General features: G+C 47.1%; 1 protein-coding gene across 3 annotated transcripts in view; it reads right to left on the bottom strand.

Moving 5' to 3' along the window:
* Positions 1–23,067, bottom strand: part of STYXL1 (serine/threonine/tyrosine interacting like 1) — a 30,113-nt gene that overhangs the window by 4,926 nt on the left and 2,120 nt on the right. The window contains exons 2-9 of one of the 3 annotated variants that reach the window (XM_055410086.2): positions 18,379–18,596; positions 17,227–17,330; positions 16,252–16,313; positions 15,416–15,560; positions 12,487–12,632; positions 6,342–6,487; positions 3,548–3,645; positions 2,882–2,994 (exon numbers count right to left, since the gene is read on the bottom strand). In XM_055410086.2, coding sequence (XP_055266061.2) covers positions 2,882–2,994; positions 3,548–3,645; positions 6,342–6,487; positions 12,487–12,632; positions 15,416–15,560; positions 16,252–16,313; positions 17,227–17,329 — 813 coding nt within the window. In that variant the 5' untranslated portion in view covers position 17,330; positions 18,379–18,596. The remainder of the gene's footprint in view (positions 1–2,881; positions 2,995–3,547; positions 3,646–6,341; positions 6,488–12,486; positions 12,633–15,415; positions 15,561–16,251; positions 16,314–17,226; positions 17,331–18,378; positions 18,597–23,067) is intronic. The other 2 variants (XM_055410084.2, XM_088833324.1) reach the window with 2 other exon arrangements.

The following is a 23,067-nucleotide window of genomic DNA, read 5'->3' as shown; positions in this document are numbered from 1 at the left end:
CTTTTCCATGGGGATGGTCTTGGTCCCTGTCTCCTGTACCTCAACAGAATAAAGACTATACACGACAAGCTGACAGCTAACATCACACTCAACAGTGGAAAGCTGAAAGCTTTTCTCTAAGATCAGAAACAAGACAGGGATGCCTACTCTTAACACGTTTATTCAGCATAGTTTTGCAAGTCCTAGACAGAGTAAGAAAAAGACATCTAAACCGGAAAGGAAGAAGTAAAACTGTCTCTCTTGGCATACAACATATTATATATAAAAACCCCAAAGACTTCACAAAGACACTGTTAGAATGAATAAACAAAGCAGTAAAGTTATAGGATACAAAATCAACATACAAAAATCAGCTATGCTCTATACGCTAATAAAAACTATCAGAAAGAGAAATTAAGAAAATAATTCCAATTGTGTCAAAAGGGTAAAATACCTAGAAATAAATTTAACCATGGAGATGAACAACTTGTACACTGAAAACTATGACAATGATGAAATAAATTAAAGACATTAGTAAACAGAAAGATATTCCATCCTCATGGATTGGAGGAATACTGTTAGAATGTCTATACCACCCAAAGCAATCTGCAAACTGAACACAAACCCTATCAAAATCCCAATGGTATCTTTCAGAGAAATAGAATAAACAATCCTAAAATTTGTATGGAACAACAAGACTCCAAATAGCCAAAGCAATCTTGAGGAAGAAGAACAAAGTTGGAGGCATCATACGTCCTGGTTTCAAACTATATTGCAAAGCTACAGTAATAAAAACCGTATGGTATTGGCATAAAATATAGACACATATCTCAGTGGATCAGAAGAGAAACCCCAGAAATAAGCCCATACGTATATGGTCAATTTAGGATAAAGAAGCTAATAATATACAATGGTGAAAGAATGGTCTCTTCAATAAGTAGTGTTGGAAAACTGGACAGCCACATGTGAAAGAATGAAACTGTTGGGAATTCCCTTGCAGTCCAGTGGTTAGGACTCTTTGCTTCCATTGCCGGGGGCCCAAGTTCAACCCCTGGTCAGGGAACTAAGATCCTGTAAGCCATGCGGCCAAAGGGAAAAAAAAAAAAAGAATGAAATGGGACCACTATCTTACACCATACACAAAAGTCAACTCAAAGTGGACTAAAGGCTCGAATAGAAGACCTGAAACCATTAAACTCACTCCTAGAAGAAAACATAGGCAGTAAACTCCTTGACATCAATTTGGTGGTGACTTTTAGGAATTGACACCCAAAGCAAAGGAAACAAAAGCAAAACTAAACAAGTGGGACTACATAAAATTAAAAAGCTTCTTCACAGCAAAGAAAACCATCAACGAATTAAAAAGGCAATCTGGACTTCCCTAATGGTCCAGTGGTTAAGGCTCCACACTTTCATTGCAGGTAGGTTCTGGTTCAATCCCTGGTGGGGGAACTTAGATCCTGCATGCTGTGCAGTGCAGTCAGAAAAAAAAAAAAAGATTACAAACAAGCCTGTATTGTCACCTTGCTTATTTAACTTATATGCAGAGTACATCATGCGAAACGCTGGACTGGATGAAGCACAAGCTGGAATCAAGATTGCAGGGAGAAATATCAATAACCTCAGATAGGCAGATGACACCACCTTTATGGCAGAAGGCAAAGAGGAAATAAAGAGCTTCTTAATGAAAGTAAAAAAGGAGAGTGAAAAAACTGGCTTAAAACTCAACATTCAAACAACTAAGATCATGGCATCCAGTCCCATCACTTCATGGCAAATAGATGGGGAAACAATGGAAACAGTGACAGACTTTATTTTCTTGGACTCCAAAATCACTGCAGATGGTGACTGCAGCAATGAAATTAAAAGATGCTTGCTCCTTGGAAGGAAAGTTATGACCAACTTAGACAGCATATTAAAAAGCAGAGAAATTATTGACAAAAGTCTGTCTAGTCAAGGCTATGGTTTTTCCAGTAGTCACCTATGGGTGTGAGAATTGGACCATAAAGAAAGCTGAGCACTGTAGAATTGATGCTTTTGAACTGTGGTGCTGGAGAAGACTCTTGAGAGTCCCTTGGACTGCAAGGAGATCCAACCAGTCCATCCTAAAGGAGATCAGTCCTGGGTGTTCATTGGAACAACTGATGCTGAAGCTGAAGTTCTAATACTTTGGCCACCTGATGTGAAGAACTGACTCATTTGAAAAGATCCTGATGCTGGGAAAGATTGAAGGCGGAAGGAGAAGGGGACGACAGAGGATGAGATGATTGGATGGCATCACTGACTCAATGGACATGAGTTTGAGCAAGCTCCGGGAGTTGGTGATGGACAGGGAGGCCTGGCATGCTGCAGTCCATGGGGTCGCAAAGAGTCAGACATGACTGAGAGACTGAACTGAACAGAGAAGGAAAATATAACTAATAATGGGTTAATACTCAAAATATATAAAGAACTCATATAACTCAACAGCAAAAAAAAGAAAAAAAAACCTAACAAAAAAAGTCCAAATAATCTGATTTTTAAAAGGGCTAAGATTCTGAATAGACATTTTTCCAAAGAAGACATACAGAAGGCCAACAGGTACACTGCAGCAGCCAAAACACACCTCCCTTACAGAACCCTGAACAAACACGAGCAGAGAGACAGGCAGCACTGGGGACATGCAGATGTTCCCGCTGGCCACAGCCTTGCCCAGCCTGCGTCCCGGGCCTGCCCCAGGTGCCCAGCCTCAGGCCTCTAGCCCAGATCTTGGCACCCTGTCCTTGCGTGTGGTATGTTAGGTAAAGCCCTTGACCCTTCCCTCTCAACCCCTCACTGTCAATTAAGGTCCCGAGGCAGTGTTGGGGACCCATTCCTTTGAGGTGCTATTCTGACCTCACCTCCTGGACCAGGGAATACGTACCTTTAGGGTCTGCCCGTTCCGATGCATAAGGTAGGCCAGGATGGCCGCACAGCTGCGGCTGATACCCAAGGTGGAAAAGACGAGGATGACGGAGTTGAGCTCCAGGTGAATATCTGGAGAGGGAAGGAAAGGTGGAAGGCTGTGCGTGGCTTCCTTCCCTGAGGATCCGGAAGATGACTGGCCTCAGTGGATCCAAGAGTAGGTTCAGAACCAGCACACCACGGTCTAGGCGGGTCACGTGACAGCTCTAGGATACTGTTTAGTTGCCTGGCAAATGATGCGTTTAGCATCATCATACAAAGGCCTTCTCTGAGCTATCCGTGCTTCCTTCCCAGGAAGGTCGGCCACTGGCCGACTTCCCAGGTGGGATGGAAGGACCGTACCCCACGGACACCTGGGTGCTGACAGAGGCTGTGTGGCCTGAATGTGACCCACAACCAGTGCGCACTGGCTGTGGGGCTTGGGCATTCAAAGCCACCGTTTCCTTATCTGGAAAACGTGGTGACGGTATACTGCCTGCCTCCTGAGGTTTTGGACTGTGCTTATAGCCCTGCCCTTTTCCTCCCGAGAGCTGGGAGTCACCGCCAGCAACAGGTACGAGGCGCCATGGCCCCCCTGCTCCCTGGGCACAGGCCAGCTGGGGCCTGGCTGAAGAACGCCCCTTACCAATGAAGTGACAGAGGTGGCGTAAAAACGGTGTAATGTTTGCTTCCAGGGAATCTTTTATCTGGATGTGCAGAAGCTTGTCGGCGTCGCCTACAAAACTAAACAGAAGAAAAGCACATAATCAGGCAGACTCGCCCGGAGCCTGGCTGTAGTGTCCTTTATCCACAGCAACAGGACCATAAAGGGAGGATGCTGAGCGGGGAGAGGGAGGCAACCAACTGCTCCCCTCTCAGAAAAAGAGCACCTGCCTCAGAGGGCTGTTGTATAGATTCAGTCAACTCATCTATGTAAGGCATTTAGCAATCTGCTTGGCACATGACAGTACTCAATAAAAGGGATATTATTAACCAAACCCGGTGCTTTCCTGGAACACGGTGCAGACGGTGAGGATGGAAATATGTAACGAGTCTGCTATGTTAAATGGAGGAAGCAAGACTGACAGAGTCCATTCACAAGACTGATGGGGAGTGGTGGGGCTCCTGTTTCAGATAGGGCGGTCAGGGAAGGCTTTCCTGAGGAGGTGATATTGGGAAGAGGTTTAAAGGAGGTGATGGGACAAGCCAGGCAGTCATCTGAGGAAAGAGTGTTCCAGGTAGAGGAGAATCCAAGTGCAAAGGCTCCAAGGGCCAGGATATCCAGTATGCTTGAGAAACATCAGGGAGATCAGAGTGGCTAGAGCTTTATGAATAAGGGAGAGAGAAGAGGGAGATGAGGCCTGTGGCACGTTTAATGAGAAGATGCCTGCAAGGAGCTTGGCACAACGCCTGGTGTGCAGTGAGCACTTGATAAATGTTATTTATGAAGAATACGGCCTGCTGGTCATTCACTGTGGCATGCAGGGTGCAGTAGATTCAAGAATGAAAATATTCCGCTTTAGTTTCTGCATGAGCATTTGCTGTGACAAATCCAAGCACAATTCACCATGCATGCATGCATGCATTCATTCTGTCCATCCATCCTTCCCTTCCCCTTCCTCTCTCGCTCCCTCCCCACCCAACCACCCACCATCCATCCATCCATCTATCCCCAATCATTCACTCTCTCCTCAGACACTTGCTCAATGCGTATAGTGTGCCAGACCTTGAGCTGGACCCTAGTGGACACAAGATGGATCAAATAGGGCCTCTCCCAACTCCAAGGAGCTCTCACCCTGATGGGAGAGGTATACATATAAACAAATGGCTAATCCAGTCAGCTAGGCTTTAGGATAAAGACCAACACGAGCTGCTGCAGAGGAGGGGCAGGCAAAAGTCGAGGGAGCTGGGGAAAGCCTAACAGTGGAGGAGACATCTGGATGGAGGAGGTTGACGGATACGAGGTTAACATATAAAAATCAACTGGATTTCTACATACTAGCAACAATTAGAAATTTACATTTTATTTGTTTATCTGGCTGCACTGTGTAGCTTGTGAGATAGTTCCCTCACTGGGGACTGAACCCAGGCCCTAGCAATGAAAGTGCCGCATCCTAACCACTGGGCCACCAGGGAATTCACATGACTGTTGGCAGGATTCAGTTTCCCACGGGCTCTTGGACCGAGGGCCTCGGTTCATTACTAGCTGTTGGCTGAAAACCATCAGGCCCGTGCCATGCAGACCTGTCTCCAGAGGACAGCTGACAGCATGGTAGCTGACTTCCTTCAGGGAGAGTGAGCCAGGCACAGGAAGACAGACGCCACAGTCTTTCTGTGGCCCAATATCTGAAGCGACAGCCTGTCTCTCTTGCTTGATTCCATCCATTAGCGCGCCTCAGTGAGTCTAGCCCGAATGCTGCGGATGGCAGGCGGAGAGGGATCACCAGAAAGACTGCACAGACACGTCCCGCGTCTCCCTCTCGCTGGTGTCTGTCGAGTCGGCCGTCAGCCTGATTACCGTTCCTGTGAAAGTCGTGTCTGGCTCCTCCGCCTCTTTCCCTGCTCTCTCTCTCGTTCTCAGCAGCCTCACTAAGTGCCTTGATGTGAGTTTCTTTAGATTTATTGATTTTCATACAGTAATTTTTATTACCAGATGCCTCACTGAATTCTTGTGTTATATAAATTCTCTCTGAGCTGAAGTTTATTAGCTTTTGACTGGGAACTAGAGGAAGTAGAGGCCTTGGTGATCATGACTGGACATATCTGGGAAGACACAGGCTGACAAGCAAGGCTGTAAAAGAACTGTCCTGCTCCATGAACAACGGTGAGAGTGTGTGTGTGTGTGTCCCTAATGAGGGCAGAAATAGAAACCCTTATGGGTGGGATTAGTGCCTTGTAAAAGGGACCCCTAGAGAGCTTTGCCCCTTCCGCCAGGTGAGGACACAGCAGGAAGAGTCCATCTGTGAACCAACAGCAAGCCTTCATCAGACACGGAATCTGCCAGTGCCTCCATCTTGGACTTCCCAGCCTCCACACCATGAGAAATCTCATTGTTCATAAGCCAATGGTCTGCAGTATTCTGTTACAGCAGCCCAGATGGACTAAGAGAGGGGTCACTTCTCAGAGGGCCTGAGACAAGAAAAGCAGGGTAAACCAGGACTATTTTGCATCAGAATGTCAAAGCACCAAAAAAGCATTACTTTTGGTGAGATTTAAGTACGGGGTGTGGGACAAGTGTAGGGTCTCAGTCTGGGGCAGAGGATGCTATGCTCACACGAGCAAGTCAAGAGCAGGCTAGGAATAGATGAAAACAGCGCAGATTCCGTTCCAGTGTGTACTGACTTCTAAAAGCCCTTTCGATTCTATCAGTGCATGCCACTAGAAGTCTTATATAAATAAATAATACTAATATTTAAAAAATCAATGGTATTTCTACTTACAATGGCCCTGTCTCCATGGAGATGTTGACATGTGCGTTGATTTTCAAATCCTTCTGAATTTTAGGGTCGCAGGCTTGCTTGAAATTTCCCAGGTAGATCCTGCCTGGCATTATCTCAATAGGGTATGGCTGGAAGGCATCCAGTTCCTGAGGAGGGGATGGAGAAAGTCTGCTGTGATAATAATCCCCAGAGAAGAAGCTGTTTTTGTTTTGTCTCTTGAGATGCGGCTCAGCAAACAAGCTTAGAAAGGCAAACTCTAAGAGTGAATGAGACTAACCAAATGTTCACTGCAGCAGTATTTATGTAGCCAGGACGTGGAAGCAACCTAAATGTCCAACATCAGAGGAATGGATAAAGAAGATGTGGTACATATATACAATGGAATATTACTCGGCCATAAAAAAGAATGAAGTAACACTGTTTGCAGCAACAATGGATGGACCTGGAAATTATTATAACAAAGTGAAATAAGTCAGACAGAGAAAGACAAACACTATATGGTATCACTTATATGTGGAATCTTAAAAATATGATACAGAAAAAACACAAAAGAAGAAAACACGCACACACAAAAAAATATGATACAAATGAACTTACTCACAAGACAAAAATAGACTCACAGACTTTGAAAGCAAACTTATGGTTACCAAAAGGGAAAGATGTAGGGGGAAGGATAAATGAGGAGCCTGGGATTAACATACACACACTACAATATATAAAACAGATAATCAACAAGGACCTACTGAATAGCACAGGGAACTCTACTCAGTATTCTATAACAACCTATACGGGAAAAGACGCTGAAGAAGAGTGGATATACGTGTACAAATGACTGAACCACTTTGCTGTACCCCTTTAACTAATACCACATTGTAAAGCAACTATATCCCAATATAAAATAAAATTTAATTTTAAAAAATTATGTCAAAAAATTAAAAACAAAACTACCATTTGATCCAGCAATCCCACTTTTGGTATATATCTGAAGGGGAAATGAAATGACTATCTTGAAGATATATCTGCACCCCACATGATCATTTGAGCATTATTCACAAAAGATACAGAAATGACCTAGAAGTCCATCAATGGATGAATGGATAAAGAAAATATGGCATGTATATACAATGGAATAATGTTCAGCCATAAAAAAGAAGGAAATCTTGTCATCTGTGACCACATGAATGGAATTTGAGGGCACTGTACTGAGTGAATAAGTCAAAAAATAACAAACACTGCATGATCTCACTCACATGTGGAACTCTGAAAAAGCAAAATTCATGGTATTTCCAGGGGCTGTGGCGGTGGGGGAAATGGGGAGATGTTAGTCAAGGTTATAAACCTCCAGACATAAGGCAGGTCAGTTCCAGGGATCTAATGTACAGCATAATGACTACAATTAACAAAACAGTATTATATACTTGAAATTTTAAGAAAAATTTCGAGAAAGTACATCTTAAATGTTCTCATCGCTCACACACACATAAATGGTCATTGTGTGAGGTGATGGATGTGTTTATTTTACTATGGGAATCATCTTGCAACATATGAAGTGAAAGTGAAAGTGTTCATTGCTCAGTCCTGTCTGACTCTGTGGGACCCCTTGGACTGTAGCCCTCCAGGTTCCTTTGTCCATGGGATTCTCCAGGCAAGAATACTGGAGTGGGTAGCCATTCTCGTCTCCAGGAGATCTCCCTGACCCAGAGACCAAACCTGGGTCTCCTGCACATCAGGCAGATTCTTCACCATCTGAGCCACCAGGAAAGCTGCAACACATATTTGTATCAAATCATGTTGTATGCCTTAAACTTACACAATCTTATATGTCAATTATACCTCAATAAAGCTTGGGAGGGGGCAGATTACAAAATTTGAGTGTTTCCAAGGAAAGATTACTAGAGCACCCATCAGGTGGTTAGAAACAATTATTAATAAAAATATTAATAAAAATAATTATTAGACAATTATTAATGAGACTTATAAACAAGTTGGAAAACAGCCAGAGAAGCACACCAGTCTAAGAATGTTCTCAAATCATGCCTCCAGAACTAATGAAAATCCCCCTAAAGGTGCCTTGGGTGACCTCTTGCAGTTCGGATGTCTGTAATAAAACAGTAGATACTTGTTTATTGTTGGCATAGACTGAAAACTTACTTGTTATATTTAGTAAAATGAAACCTAGGCATAACCTCAAAAGAAAAAAAGAAAAAGAAATCCACTGACATTGTATAAACTGATGTTCATAGAATGTGATCTGGTGGTGGTGGTGGTTGTTCAGTGGCTGAGTTGTGTCTGACTCTTTGTGACCCCATAGATTGTATGTAGCACGCCAGGCTTCCCTGTCCTTCACTGTCTCCCAGTTTGCTCAGACTCATGTCCATCGAGTCAGTGATGTTATCTAGCCATCTCATCCTCGGCTGCCCTCTTCTCCTTTTGCCTTCAATCTCTCTTAGCATCAGGGTCTTTTCCAATGAGTTGGCTCTTTGCATCATTGGCCAAAGTACTGGAGCTTCTGCTTCAGCATCAAATTTGGAAAACTCAGCAGTGGCCACAAGGACTGACAAAAGGTCAGTTTTCATTCCAATCCCAAAGCAGGGCAATGCCAAAGAATGTTCAAACTGTTTAGAAACCCCTTTTTTTCATCATTTTTCCATAGGAAATGCTAGCCAATATAATTTTAAAGGTCAAACCAGTTCTAAACCACCTCTGGCTCCAAGTTCAACTCAGAAACAACATCTTAAGACCTCAAGCTAGTGTGCAGTTCAGCTGAGCCTTTCAGAGCCTTCTGGCTTCAGCCCACCTCCCCTCCCAGTGAACCCACCACCAGCCCACATTCTTCCGAAACTGTCGACCTCAAAAGCTTTTTTATCAATGAGCAGACACCACTCCGAGTCAACCTCCAAGTTTGTGAGACATTCGGCCCTTCCACATGCAGGCAGGCAGGCCCACTACCTGCAAATGTGACCCAAAGCGCTCCCCAGGGTTCAGGGTGACCACCCCCTCAGGACGCTCAGCTTGCTGGAGCCAAGTGAACTCCTGGCTTCATGTGGAAAATCTCACTCAATCTCACCACAAATCTGTCACGGCTCTTTCTGATGCTTTCGAAACAGCTTCCTTTCCCAGTAGTTTTAAGGGCCATGGGGGAGCAGGTGTGACATGGATAAAAACATACTCTGCTCTAAACAGACACTGCCTGTTAATTCAAAACAAGCCACGTCGACAAATGTAAAAGAAACCAGTATCACAAACTAACGTGTCCAAATTGAGCCCACTGCCTTCCCCTGACACAGCTACAGTCCATGGGGTCACAAACAGTCGGACATGACTTAGTGACTAAACAACAACATATAAAACAGGAAATCAGAAGTCACTCTGTCTAAAGTAGAGGGGCCATCGCAGAGGCTAAACTCCGTGCCTCCATCCCTCTGGTAGGAGTTCCTTGGGGGAGCAGCAGAGACTCTTCTGCTTCACAACGTGTCAAAACACATAACAGGAAGGGAGTGGGGCTTTCATTCTTGCCCCTGAATTAGTAACAAAAGTCCCAAAGTAGGGAGAAGCCAATCTAGGGAACATACATCCTATGAGGGCCTCAAGCAAGCAGCATAGAACTCACTTGTCCATCCCCTGCTAGATACCACCACTATCCCTCTTCCCAAACTACTTAAGAAGACTGGAGCAAGGACCAGTCTCGGGTGTATACACGTCAAAACTGACCAAATTGTACATTCTAAATATGTGCTGCTTAACCTATGCCAATTCCACCTTCCTAAAGCTTTAAAAGAAAAATAAAGGGGCTTTCCTGGTGATCCAGTGGTTGAGAATCTGCCTGCCAATGCAGAGGACAAGGGTTTGATCCCTGGTCTGGGAAGATCCCGCATGCCACAGGATACCTAAGCCCATGCACTGCAACTACTGAAGCCTGTGCACCTAGAGCCCGTGCTCTGCAAAAAGAGAAGCCACTGCAACGAGAAGCCCACACACCGCAACAAGAGTAGCCCCTGCTCTCCCCAACTAGAGACAGCCCCTGCACAGCAGCAAAGACCCACTGCAGCCAAAAATGAATATTAAAAAAAGAAAAGGAAAGAAGGTGAGTTATGAGCATGTGATGTTTGCAGACAAGAAAGACCCCCTCTCGGCACTGCAAGGCCAGTAAGGACGCTCCTCTGGGAGCAAAGAGGGGTGCCTGGAGGGACCCAGGAAGACTGGCCATACAGCTGCTGAGCTAAGAATCACAGCTCTGTGGAAGGTGAGGAAGTCCCCCGGAGAGCGCCACACACATACCCTGGGTTTGGGAACAGGTATGACCCCAGGCGTGGGTCCCCGCCTTTTCACATGGGCTGGCTGGAGCAGCCACGCCAGCAAGGCCAGGAGCAGCCTCACTCCCACCATCACACCCTCCAGGGGCTCATTCTGGGCTTCAGGTGAAGGAATGTGGATGGGGTGGGAGGTCGTGAGCTGCCAAGGGAAGGGAAGGGACCTGGGGGGTATTCCTGTCAGGAATTCTCAGCTGGCTCTCTCTGAAGGATCCTTGGTAACAGATGGAAAGGAAACCAGCCTCAAAGGCCATCATCTGTGGCACACAGAGCCAGGCAGGGCAGAATGAGAAGAGGGCACATTCCCACCACTGATAAGCAGCCAGTCACACAAGACAGGGCCCACATGGACCCCCAGCACCAAAGGGACCAGGACCAGAAGAGGGGAGTAAGGAGGTATCCCTGAAGCTACCCTCACTCCTCCCCGTTCCCAGTCCAGAGCCCACAGACAAGGGAAGGCTGCCCAACTCTGGGAAGGGAGAAGAAAGAAGACCTGAGTTGAGTCTAGAATGTTAAACTAGCCTAGCTTGTACTGGACTGTTTTATTCCCTTTTAAAAAATTATTTCAAAAATACACAGAAGTAGAGAGAATAATGTAGCAAACTGCTGGATCTATCACCCTTCAGCAAACGTTCATCATCAACTAATGGCACATTTTGTTTCATGGATACCTCCAACTCCATGACCCTCCCCAGATTATTTTGAAGGAAATCCTAGACATAATGTTATTTTAATTATAAATATCTCACTATGTATCACTGAGAGACAAGGGACTCATGTTTTCAGAAACATCATGTTATTTTAATTATAAATATCTCACTATGTATCACTGAGAGACAAGGGACTCATGTTTTCAGAAACATAGCCATAATGATGTCATCACAACCTAAAAAATGTGTAACAATAATTCCTTGTTGCTGTTCAGTCGCTCAGTCGTGTCTGACTCTTTGTGGCCCCATGGACTGTAGCACACTGGGCTTCCCTGTCCATCACCAGCTCCCGGAGCTTGCTCAGACTCATGTCCATCGAGTCGGTGATGCCATCTGACCCTCTCATCCTCTGTTGTCCCCTCCTCTTGCCCGCAATCTTTCCAAGCATCAAGGTCTTTTCCAATGAGTCAGCTCTTCGCATCAGGTGGAACTCCCTACTATTACCAAATTCCAGTTCATAGGCACATTTCTCCAGTTGTTTTATAATACGACGAAACTGAAATTTCTCATAACCAAGCGTGGTCTGAAAGTATGGAATCAGCCTATGATGCCCACGGCGAATGAGAGCACAGCAAAAGTAACTGCTAGAAAGAACGAAACCCCTGCAGGTTCACACTCCATTTCCTTCCTGGCTCTTCAAGAAACCAGATGCTATAAAGTTCCCCCAGGGACTGGACCTGTCTGCCTGTCACTGCCCCCCAGTGCTTACCTTACTCACCCTCTGGTTTGGCTCCAGACACCTTGGCCACACCTTGTTACAACCCTTGTCTCCCCTACTAGACAAAGGAAAGGGTTTGTGAGGCCAGACGGCTAAGGATGGCCCTGCCTGTGTGGCTTTGACCATGACCCATCACCCAGAACCCCCCGCCGCGGATCCCTGCTCTCTAAACTGGCCTCATCGATGAAACACCACACTGGCTTCTACCTCCTCCAAATTCATCACACTGGACTGGACCAGACCTCCTGCCTGCCCAAGCTCATTCCCAAGTCATCTCCTACATCTCTTCCATCTTTGCCACAGCATCTGTTTCCTCCTCGTTCTCCAGCCCTGCTCCCTACCCCTTCGGTCCCCAGGGAAAGGCCACACTGCCACTCGAGCCTGCCTGTGCTCAGTGCACAGCCTACCTGAGGCATCCAGATGGTCTTCTGTGTCCGGAAGAAGTGATACATGGCCGAGAAGCGCTCGTAGCCTCCTCTGAGGATAAGGACGGGGTGGCAGGTGAGGCAGGTCAGGATTCTGCCACACTCAACAGCCGCTCCAAGCGCTGTTCCTAAGAGCAGAGACCAAAGAGATGACTGTCCCCTGTGTGCTCACCGTCTGCCTAGAGGCCCAGTGAACAGGCACTCCACTCTGAAAAACAATTGCCAAGGAAACTGAAGCGAATATAAACAGAGATGAAAGCTACAATTAAAATTTAAAAAGCAATTCACCAAGTAAGCTGATCTTTGTCCGTAAACTCCAAGATTTCATTTTCATTTCCATATTGTTGCAAGGAAGGACGATCCAAGGTAAGTGAACCATGTATGCGTATATGAAAGTGAAAGGCGCTCGGTCGTGTCCAACTCTCTGCGACCACATGGACCATACAGTTCACGGAATTCTCCAGGCCAAAATACTGGTGTGGGCAGCCTTTCCCCTTCTCCAGGGGGTCCTCCCAACCCAGGGATCGAACCCAGGTCTCCCACATTTCAGGTGGATTCTTTACCATCTGAGCTACATATGTGTATATACAATATTGTAACGATATACCACACAATCCATCTATTTAAAGTATAGAAATTAATGTTTTTAATGTATTCACAGCTGTGTAACCATCATTGCAGTCAATTTCAGAACATTTAAATCACCTCCACGTACCAGTTAGAGGGTTTCATTCATCACCTCCCTGCAAACATTCAGCTCTAGGCAACCAGTAACCTTATTTCTTATGGACTGACCTGCTTTGGACTGTTTATAGAAATGGAATTATATAAATGTGGTGTTTTCTGGTTTCTTTCGCGGGGCATGATGTTGTCAAAGTTCATCTATGTTGCAGCAAGTGTCAGCACTGCATCCTTTTCGTAGCTGAATAATATTCCTCCGCATGACTCTCCATCTTTGATTTACCCACTCATCTGCTGATGAATATTTCAGGTGTTTCCATTTTGTGGCTATTATAAGACTGCCAGGAATACCCCTGTGCAAGGTTTTGTGTGCACATGTTTAATTTCTGTCTGGTATAGACTATGGACAAAGAATGTTGTTTGCCATATCAATAAACAAAGAAAACTGTGACCATCAAGCCACTGGCCACTGCAGTTGTCCCTGACTGTGCAATCTTCCCTGAGTAAGCAAATAAATAAGTGTGTGGTTTTTGGGTTTTGTTGTTCTGTGACTGTGATTTCTGACCGAGTGAGGATGGTGGCTCCATAGTGATAAAGTGAGGTCAGGTATAGTGTAGAGGGGATTGTTTTTACCGACCACCATTTTCTAGGACTTCAGGGTTCAGCCGACAATCCTAGGATTGCTGACCAGGGATGAGTGTAGAGAAGAGGGGACAATTTCCTGGTCAAGGGCCTCCTGAGAAAACTGGTGTTATTACAGGTGGAAGCTTAACGCCACCCAGTGACCACTGATATGAATGCCCAGCCCATGGAACTCACCCACCCCATTAGTCACTGAGCTGGCAAGCAGCAGCCTGTGTGGTCAGACCAGAGCAGGGCTGAACGGGGACTGCAGTGGAGCCTCAGTGAAGCAGACTGGGACTGGCCACGGTCCAGCTCGAGGACGAAGTGACTGTTCTCCAGGATCACCATTCAGGCCTGGGAGACCAGACAGAGCCAGACTGCCCGGGTTTGAATCCTGGCCCCACCACTTACTAGGTGTGGTGGTTTAAAAACTCTTCCCACAAACACTTTCAAATGCTTCCCTTTAGTTTCATTCCCCTCTCCTGTAGGGGCTGGAGAAGGAAACAGTAACCCACTCCAGTGTTCTTGCCTGGAGAATCCCAGGGACGGGGGAGCCTGGTGGGCTGCCGTCTATAGGGTCGCATAGCGCTGGACACAACTGAAGTGACTTAGCAGCAGCAGCAGCCTGTAGGGGTAGGCTGTACTCAGTGACTTGCTTCTAACGAACAGAATGTGACTTAGTAGTTCCGTCTCAAGACCAGGTCATAAATAGACGCGTGGCTGTCCCCTTCTCTCCCTCTGTCTTGGCCCACTCCCTCTGGGGAAACCAGCTGCCCTGTCGTGAGGCCGTCTAAGCAGCCCTCTGCGAAGTCCGTGCAGTGAGGAACAGAGGACTCCTGGCTATTCCCACAGGAGTGACCATCTCAGAGGCACATCATCCTGGCCCCATCTCACCTTCACGGGACAGCAGTCTGGCTGGTGTCATGTCTACAGCCTCAGGACAGGCGAGAACCTCCCAGCTAAGTGCTACCAAATTCCACAAATGGACAACTAATGATTATGGTATTAAACTACCGAGTTAGGGGGTAATTATTTACACAGCAGTAGAAACCCACAGTCCCAAACACAGGGAATGAGTTATTTCACCTTCCTGGACTCCAATTCCTTCCTCTATAAAATGGGGACGTTACTCACCAGGAGACAGCTCTCCCCGGTTTTTCATGTTTCCACACATCCTCTGAACAGAGGCACTGGCTTTTCAAGGATATCTGTGTAGTAAACAGCCTTGGACGATAGAGGCAGTTCCTCCCTCCAGAGTCAAGGGCAGGCAGGCTTTCTGCATGTTTGTCAGAAAAGATTTAGGCCCCCTAAGCTCAGAGTTCTCTAACAATACCACACACTGGTTTCTGGCTACTTCTATTGCTCTGAGAAATAAAGTCTTTTATCTTTGACCCAGGAGCCTCAGATCTTGTGCCAGCATCCATGAAACCACGGCAGGATCGCTTATCACCTTGCAAAGAAGGAAACATCCCAGACCTTTCCCAGGTTCTGACATTGCCATCCCCGTAGGGCTGCTCTGTAGAGGAGGCCCAGGCAGAGCTCCTGGCATGTGGCAAAAGCACTCAATAACTTAACTCTTCTTCCTGCTGCTCTTGTAAAGACTCACTGTGCTTGCCACCGGCGGCGCTGTCATCATCACTGCTGTCGTCTTTCAGCGTTAGCTCCAGGGAGATGGTGCTGTTGTCGTATACCACACAGTATTCCACACACTCCAAATCCACAGACTCCGGGACTAGATACTCGCCTGCCCTCTAAAGAAACGGCCGGAGAAGCCTGTGGGTGGGTGGGCTAGGCTGGGCTCACACCGGCTGCACACAGCACTGGGAGGAGCCGAGGAGGGACACGCCCCTGCCCTCGACTACATGCAGGCCCGGAAGCCCTGACTGTGGACCAGAGGGGCTGCCACGTCCCAAGAGTCTTCCACACCCATGGTCCCTCCTGGGAGAAGCTGTCCACGGCTGATTGGACCAGAGATGGCAGCCTGGCCAAAGAATAGTGGTCTAGTGACCAGCCCACAGCCGATTAGGAGCCCTGGCACAGGTGCTGAGACAGCAGCCATGGCCACGGAACTACTGACATCCTCTGGAGAAGGGTATGGGCGATGGAGACCAAATCCAAAATCTCCCATGAAGAGGGCAGTAAGCAGACAGGCTTGAATGGACAAAAGTCACAACCCCAGGGTCCGTAACACTGCCTGGCACATCAAAGAACTAAATCAACATTTGCTTAATGAAGCTGTTGACCATGGGGGACAGGGAGACACCTCAGGGAGTGTGTGAAAGTGTCAGAGACCCTCATGGTGGACACACGGGGTCCTGGCCCTGCCGCCCACAGTGTCCAGTAGGAGGTACCCCCTCCTGGACCTCAGATAAAATCTCCCATTCTTCCGGCCCTCCAGTAAGGTAGCCTGTCTGCCTCATATTTGGACTCCTGTCGGTATACCTTCTTCACGAGGAGGGCTGTAATCACGTGGCTTTCATCATACTCCCGTTTGGACCGCACATCTGAAAAGGAAAAGTATCGAATGAGTAACTGCTTTTGCAAAGGAACACGTGACCAACAACAGCATTAAAATACAACGTTAAAGTAAAACGATGAGCCAGAAACAAAGAAAATAGCTCTAATACAAATAACTAATAAAATCTTGTATCCAGAATTTGTAAAGAACTTAGAAATCAATGGGGAAAAAAAACTACAGACACGTGAAGACATCTTTACCTTCAGAAACAGCTCAAGAGTACATCCAAGGCTGACTCCAGCCCTTGTGAAGTGTCTGCCTGAGGACATCAAGGCTGCCAAAGAACTCACTGCTTGCTCCAGCTGACACCTGAAGACAGGGCCCCTGTCCCCGCCTATGAGGAGGGGAGGAGCCTAACTTCGATAAGCACCAGTTGGCATGCCCCCTTGGGTGTCACATGGTCCAGCTCCCACCCAATTTGTAGGTTTTCACTTCCCTGACTCTGAGCCCCACGTTCCCCCTCTCCCTCACTCTCCATTTCAAAGGCCTCTGTGCAAATTGGAGTCCTGTTCACTCTGGGCTCTTCCCTACCGCAATAGTACACTACCGATGAGATTCTGTCTTCCCCTTTGTTTATCTTTAACATGATCCAATAACAAAAATGAACCAACTACACTCTAGCGCCAAGCAACAACATAAGTGAATCTTCATCGCGTAGTCTTGAGCAAAGGTCAGAGACATGGTCTATCTGGCTTAAAAGCAAGTGAAACTGGGACTTCCCTGGTGGTCCCGTGGTTAAGAAGCCCTCTTCCAAACAGGGGGTGCAGGTTTGACCCCTAAGACTCCACACGCTGTGGGACAACTAAGCCCACACACTATGACTAGAGAGCCTGCCCACCGCGATGGAAGATCCCACCTGCCACAAATAAGACCTACACAGCCGCAAGTAAAGTGCTTACCCAATAAACAGAGGTAGTTGGGTTCAGTTAATCTGGATAGTTTTGTGACCTGATTCAAGATGTTGTAAAGCTCTGTTGGTTCACACAAAATCAAACCAGTCATCCTATAGGAAAGAATCGATAACGTATTAATAAAAGTTTAGTGAAGTGAAAGTCGCTCAGTTGTGTCTGATTCTTTGCGACCCCATGGACTATCCAGTCCATGGAATTCTCCAGGCCAAAATATTGGAGTGGGTAGACTTTCCCTTCTCCAGGGGCTCTTCCCAACCCAGGGATCGAACCCAGGTCTCCCGCATTGCGGGCAGATTCTTTACCAGCTGCGCCACAAGGGAAGTCCAAGAATACTGGAGTGGGTAGCCTATGCCTTCTCCAGGGGATCTTCCCAACCCAGGAATGGAACTGCGGTCTCCTGTGTTGCAGGTAGATTCTTTAGTAACTGAGCTATCAGGGAAGCCCAAAAGCACATCTTTCTATTTTAGATGAATGACTATCAAGTAAGATAATTAAACTTCCTTAACATGTGTTCAAAGAAAGGTGAAAATAATCATCAAAGTGATCAAGGAAACTTCAGAAACTTACGAGATGTGAAATATGTGTAAGGGAGATAAACATTGCACACAATGTATCTGAATAAAACAGGTTGTAAAACAGTCACCAATTCATTTCTTCTTTCAGTAAATCATCACTGAACACCTGCTTCATGCCAGGCGCTGGAAATAACTGTGGTCAACTAGACCTACCCTCATGAAGATTACAGTCTAGCATGGAATGCAGACATTGGACAAAAAAATACTTCGTTAAGCAGGGAAAGCATTATAAAAAGGTCAGCATCCAGTGTCACAGGAGGTGCCAACAGGAGGGCCTCACCTAGTTGGGGGGGATGGGTGATCAGCGAAGGGCTGTCTGAGGTGTGATTGCTGAGACAGGAGGTCAGGCAAGACTTAGGCAGGTGGAGGAGAGAGAGAGGTGGGAACACTCCTGAGAGCAGGAGGAAACTTAGCACCTGAGGTTTCAAAAGGAGCCTGGGGTGGTGACAGTGGGAAGAGAGTGATGATGAAGACCCTGGGGAGGCTGATGCAGGTCCCCTGTGAGGGGCCTTGAGGGTTTATTGTAAAGATAGCGGTGCTTCATGGAAGGTGGCGCATCACTCACTTGTACTGGCAGAACTGCCCAGCCAGCCTGGGCTGTGGCTCCTGCTTACAGAGCTGCTCCTGGTTCCTGGGCACAACTGTGTCTGCTGCCCCTGGACACTGACGGGGGAAGGCCGGGCCTATGCGGCAGCTCCCACGAGGAGGTTACCGTTGAGCCGGGGCGGGAGCGACCAGGAGCAGCCAGCAGACCTCTGCAGGCCAGGCAAGTCCAGGGACAATCTGCGCAAGTGGACAGTTAGGGTCCACTTCAGAATTACCAATACGATGCTCCCCAGAAAGGCTCACCCCTCGTCTTGGGCCCTGAAACCTTCACGCCTCCTCCAGCACCTCAGTTCTCAGCCTCCCCTCCAACATCATCAGCTTCGGCCTCCGTGGAGGCCACTCCCAGTGGCACGCCAGCATTGATAGCCGAGACCTTTCAAAAGGGATGTGTCTACACAGCCTCCACTTCCTCACCTCTGAACTCTAGTCTGAACCCCTGTTGTGCCACTTATCCTTGGCTGCCTGACCTCAGGGAATAATTAGCCTTTCTGTGCCTCAGGTTCTGCCTCTGTAAAATGGGGGTAAAGATAGTGTTGCCATTTCTGTAGAACAAGGATAACAGTACGTGTTGTGTGGGGATCAATGAAATTACACACGGAAGACATTCTGAGCAGGGAGGGAATTGTCATCTATCGGTACAAACTTCTCCCCTGGAACTTCTAACCCCAAACCACAGAACCTGCTCTTATCAAGGTAATCACAAATACTCCTCCTGCCTAATCCACTTAGTCATTCCTCTGTAACCCACGTGAATGCCTCCTTCCCCAAACACTCCCCACTCCCAGGACCACCCCCCCGCCGTCTAGCTTCCCGCTCCCCTCTCAGAGGGGCCCTACTCCAACCCTCCCCACGAGCACACCCTCAGACAGTCATCTCCTCTCTTCTCTACCGATACTCTCACTCTGGGACAGGGCTTCTCGGCCTTGGCACCACTAACATGTGGGGCCAGGTAATTCCTGGTTGTGGGGCTGACCTGTGCACCACAGGATGTTTAGCAGGATCCCCAGGCTCTACCAGTATTTGCCAGTACCAACTCCCACCCTCCAATTACAAGTGTTTTCAGACGTCACCAAATGCCCCCTGCAAGAAGGGCAAAGTCATCGTTAGTTGACAACCACCACTCCCCTAGAGTCTAGGGGATTCATCCAGTCCCTTGAATACCCCCTGTATACCAATGACTCCCAAATCATAGCCTCTACTTGACCTCTCCACTGAGCTCCAGGCTCCATGTGGATGCCTGATAGGTAGCTCAAGTAAAATGTAGCCAGAAAAGGTTTAAATTACACAAGCCCACATCTCCAATATCTTCTTGTCTTTTAGTCTTCCGTATCTCAATAAACAGCACCGTTATCCACCAAGTTACTCGAGGTCACATGTCTAATCCCTCATTTCCCTCCTATTAGCTCCCATCTATTAGCTCTACTATCTAAATATATTGGGCTTCCCAGGTGGCTTGGTGGTAAAGAATCTGCCTGCCAACGTAGGAGACGCAGGTTTGAGCCCTCGGTCGGGAAGATTCCCTGGCAAAGGAAATGCCAAACCACTCCAGTGTTCTTGCCTGGAAAACCCATGGACAGAGGAGCCTGGCAGGTTACAGTCCATGGGGTCCCAAAAGAGTCAGACATGACTTTGTGACTAAGCAACAACACCTAAATATATATATTCCAAGCCCATCTCCAGGGCTAACATTCTAGACCAAAGTACTAGCATCTCCCCCAAGGAAGCAGTACTTCTCAGTTGGGCTCCTTGCTTCTCTTTTCTCCCTATAGTCTAAACTTCACATGGCAGTCAGGGTGATCTCTGTGACGTATGAGTTCATTGTCTTCGCCTGCATTACTGTACTCACTTATTTGCTTATTTTTATCATCAGTCTCCTCACAGTGGAATGTATGTCTCCAAGAGTGGGGACCCTGCCCTTCTTGCTCACTGCAGTATCCCCACACATGCCCAGGATTTCTGATGAGGACCAATGCTCAATAAGCATGTGTTTAACGAATACATTATTACTAGTCACCATTCCTGCCTTCACCAATGGGCCCATCCTGACCTAATGCCATACATCTAGATGCCACACACAGAGCCCTCCTAAAGGACCTCCCAACTCATAACCCCAGGTACTCTGCCTCTGAAAGTCCTGATCTCAAGCCATTTTGGAGGTGGTGAACATCAGGGAAAGGGGATGGACTCTGGGTCCAGTCCCCAGACTTCATGAAGCCGGCCTAAAAGCTGGCTCCTAACATACCTGGTTGATCACTCAGAGTCCATCCTCACCCTCCCACCTGCTTCTCCCCATGACAACCTCCATCTCTTCATTCACTAGCTAAGAGACTGTCTCTGGGCTTTCAGGTAAAAACCTAGTCTAGCCCCAGGAATCAACTCCTTCTGACATCTCCCCTTCCCAAAGGGTGCACTCTCCCTTGTCAGACAAGATCTGCCTCGCCTGCTGGCAAACTTCAGGAGGTATGCACTGTCCTGACCCTAACAGCACACTTCTGAGAGAAGCAGCAGCCCTGTGAGCCACAGTGAGGAGCGCCACTGGACCGGGCAGCCAGAGGACTGGACACAGCTAACAGCCCTTCCAGCACAACTCCAAACGTGTTTTTCTTTATTTTGGCTACACTGAGCGTCATGAGGCATCATAGGTCCCCGACTCTGGATCAAACCTGCGCCCCTGGCAGTGGAAACATGGAGTCTTAATCACTGGACCACCAGGGAATTCCTGCTCCAAACTCTGAAGGGCATGAGAGGTTCTTGGCTCCACCATTTAGGTCCAAAGAATATTTTGATATCGAACCATAAAACAAATACTGATGAGGTGCTCAGCCAGGCTTGTGCCCCACCTTCTGCTCCTGACATGGGTTCCTGGATATGCCCAACCTCTGGATCCAGCTTTGTTTTCACTTCCCTTACCTCTGGCTGGCCCAGAGGACTGAAGTCTTTGCTCCAAACTCAGAACAGCCACCATCAGCATCCCACCTCTTGGGAGCTCCTGACCAGCAGCTTCAGACTGCCTCTGCTGCCACCAGTCCACCACCTCCTAGCTGCTCTGCGGGCATGTAACTTGGAGAAAGCCAAGTCCTTTGATGTCCAGCAGGGATGGGCCACAGCTGAAAATTAAGCTATAGAAACATAGTTCTATTTTAAAATTTATGTCCCCATTTTCCAATATTCTAGGTCCCTAGAGGAAAATAAAACTCTCATACAGGTTGGACAATTAACATCTTTCTAATTCTTCATTTTAGCTCCAAGGATCTGAAAGATGTAAAATACTTCACTTGAGTAAAATACTTCACTTGTGGTACAATTTGAGAGTTGGAAAGAAGATAAGTTAGCACAGAGTATGTGCACCTAAGAGCAACAGTTTGATGCTCCTGACTGAGGTCCAAAGCCTACTGCAAGGGACAAAACGGCCAGTGTATGTGCATGTGCCTGGCTTGTGTGGGGGCGCAGCAAGGAGGGCATCAGTGCATTTCCTATACTGTGCATAAAGATATACAATGAAGAACTAGAAAAATTAATCTATAGTAATAGAAATCAGGAAGTCAGGTATTTATATTTTCTGGGGGACTGGGACATAAGGGAACTTTCCAGAATAAAGAAAATGTTCCTACAGCTTGTTTTGGGTGGTGGTTACAAGACTACAAACTGTCAAAATCATCAAACTGCACACTTAAGATCTGTATACTGTATCGTATGTAAACTATATGGCAATGTTTGTAATCCCCTGAAATATGAAGCCACTTCTCTACTTCGGGTGGGGATGGCCCACTAGAGAATTTGGGAGGTATGGGTTCCCTGCCCTAGAGATGCTGACAGGGGCTGACTGACTCAGCAAGGATGGGGAGAAGTCCCTGCCCCAGAGGTAGAAGTGAACATGAGAATCTGACTCAAGTTTCTCTCCTGTGGCCTCAGCTCTCCCCTCTACAGGGATGACTTCAGCCTTGGCCTCTCTCAGGGGTTTCAATCCCATACTTCCCCTTGGAGTAATCCCGCAAGTGTCCACTGATATTTCTATGTGGACAATTCATCACCACTTCCAATTCAGCCCATCTAAAATAGGGCTCTTTACTTTCTCTCCACACAGCTCTCTTTCCACACAACTTCTCTCAGGCTGAGTTCCCACAGCATTTTCATTTAAATCCAGATGGGCACACGCAATTCTTATCAATTCTTCCCTCTCCCTCATTGGCCCCACTTCCCCATTTCTAAAACTACCATCAGAACTCAGATCATTTATCATCTCCTAAGACGGAGAATGAGATGGCTGGATGGCATCACGGACTCTGTGGACATGAGTTTGAGTGAACTCCGGGAGTTGGTGATGGACAGGGAGGCCTGGCGTGCTGTGATTCATGGGGTCGTGGAGAGTCGGACACGACTGAGCGACTGAACTGAACTGAACTGAACTGAACTGAAGACTCTTGCAGCACAGAAGCTGCAAGAAGAACAAAGTTAGTCTCTCAAAATTCTATGGAAGATAAGCCTCCTGAACAACCTCCCTGCCCTGCACATTTTCCTCTTGGAATCTTTGACATACCAAGGTCAGTCTAATCTTCCTCAAACACAATTCTGGTGGCATCACAAAAGCCTCTGATAAACACTTGCTTCCCAAGGAATAAAACACAAACTTCTCAATTAACATGCATAA

Source organism: Moschus berezovskii, chromosome 27 (genome assembly GCF_049115385.1).
Source record: "Moschus berezovskii isolate FMDL1 chromosome 27, NW_MosBer_1.0, whole genome shotgun sequence".
NCBI classification, from domain to species: Eukaryota; Metazoa; Chordata; class Mammalia; order Artiodactyla; family Moschidae; genus Moschus; species Moschus berezovskii.
This window is presented reverse-complemented; position numbering and strand designations above follow the sequence as displayed.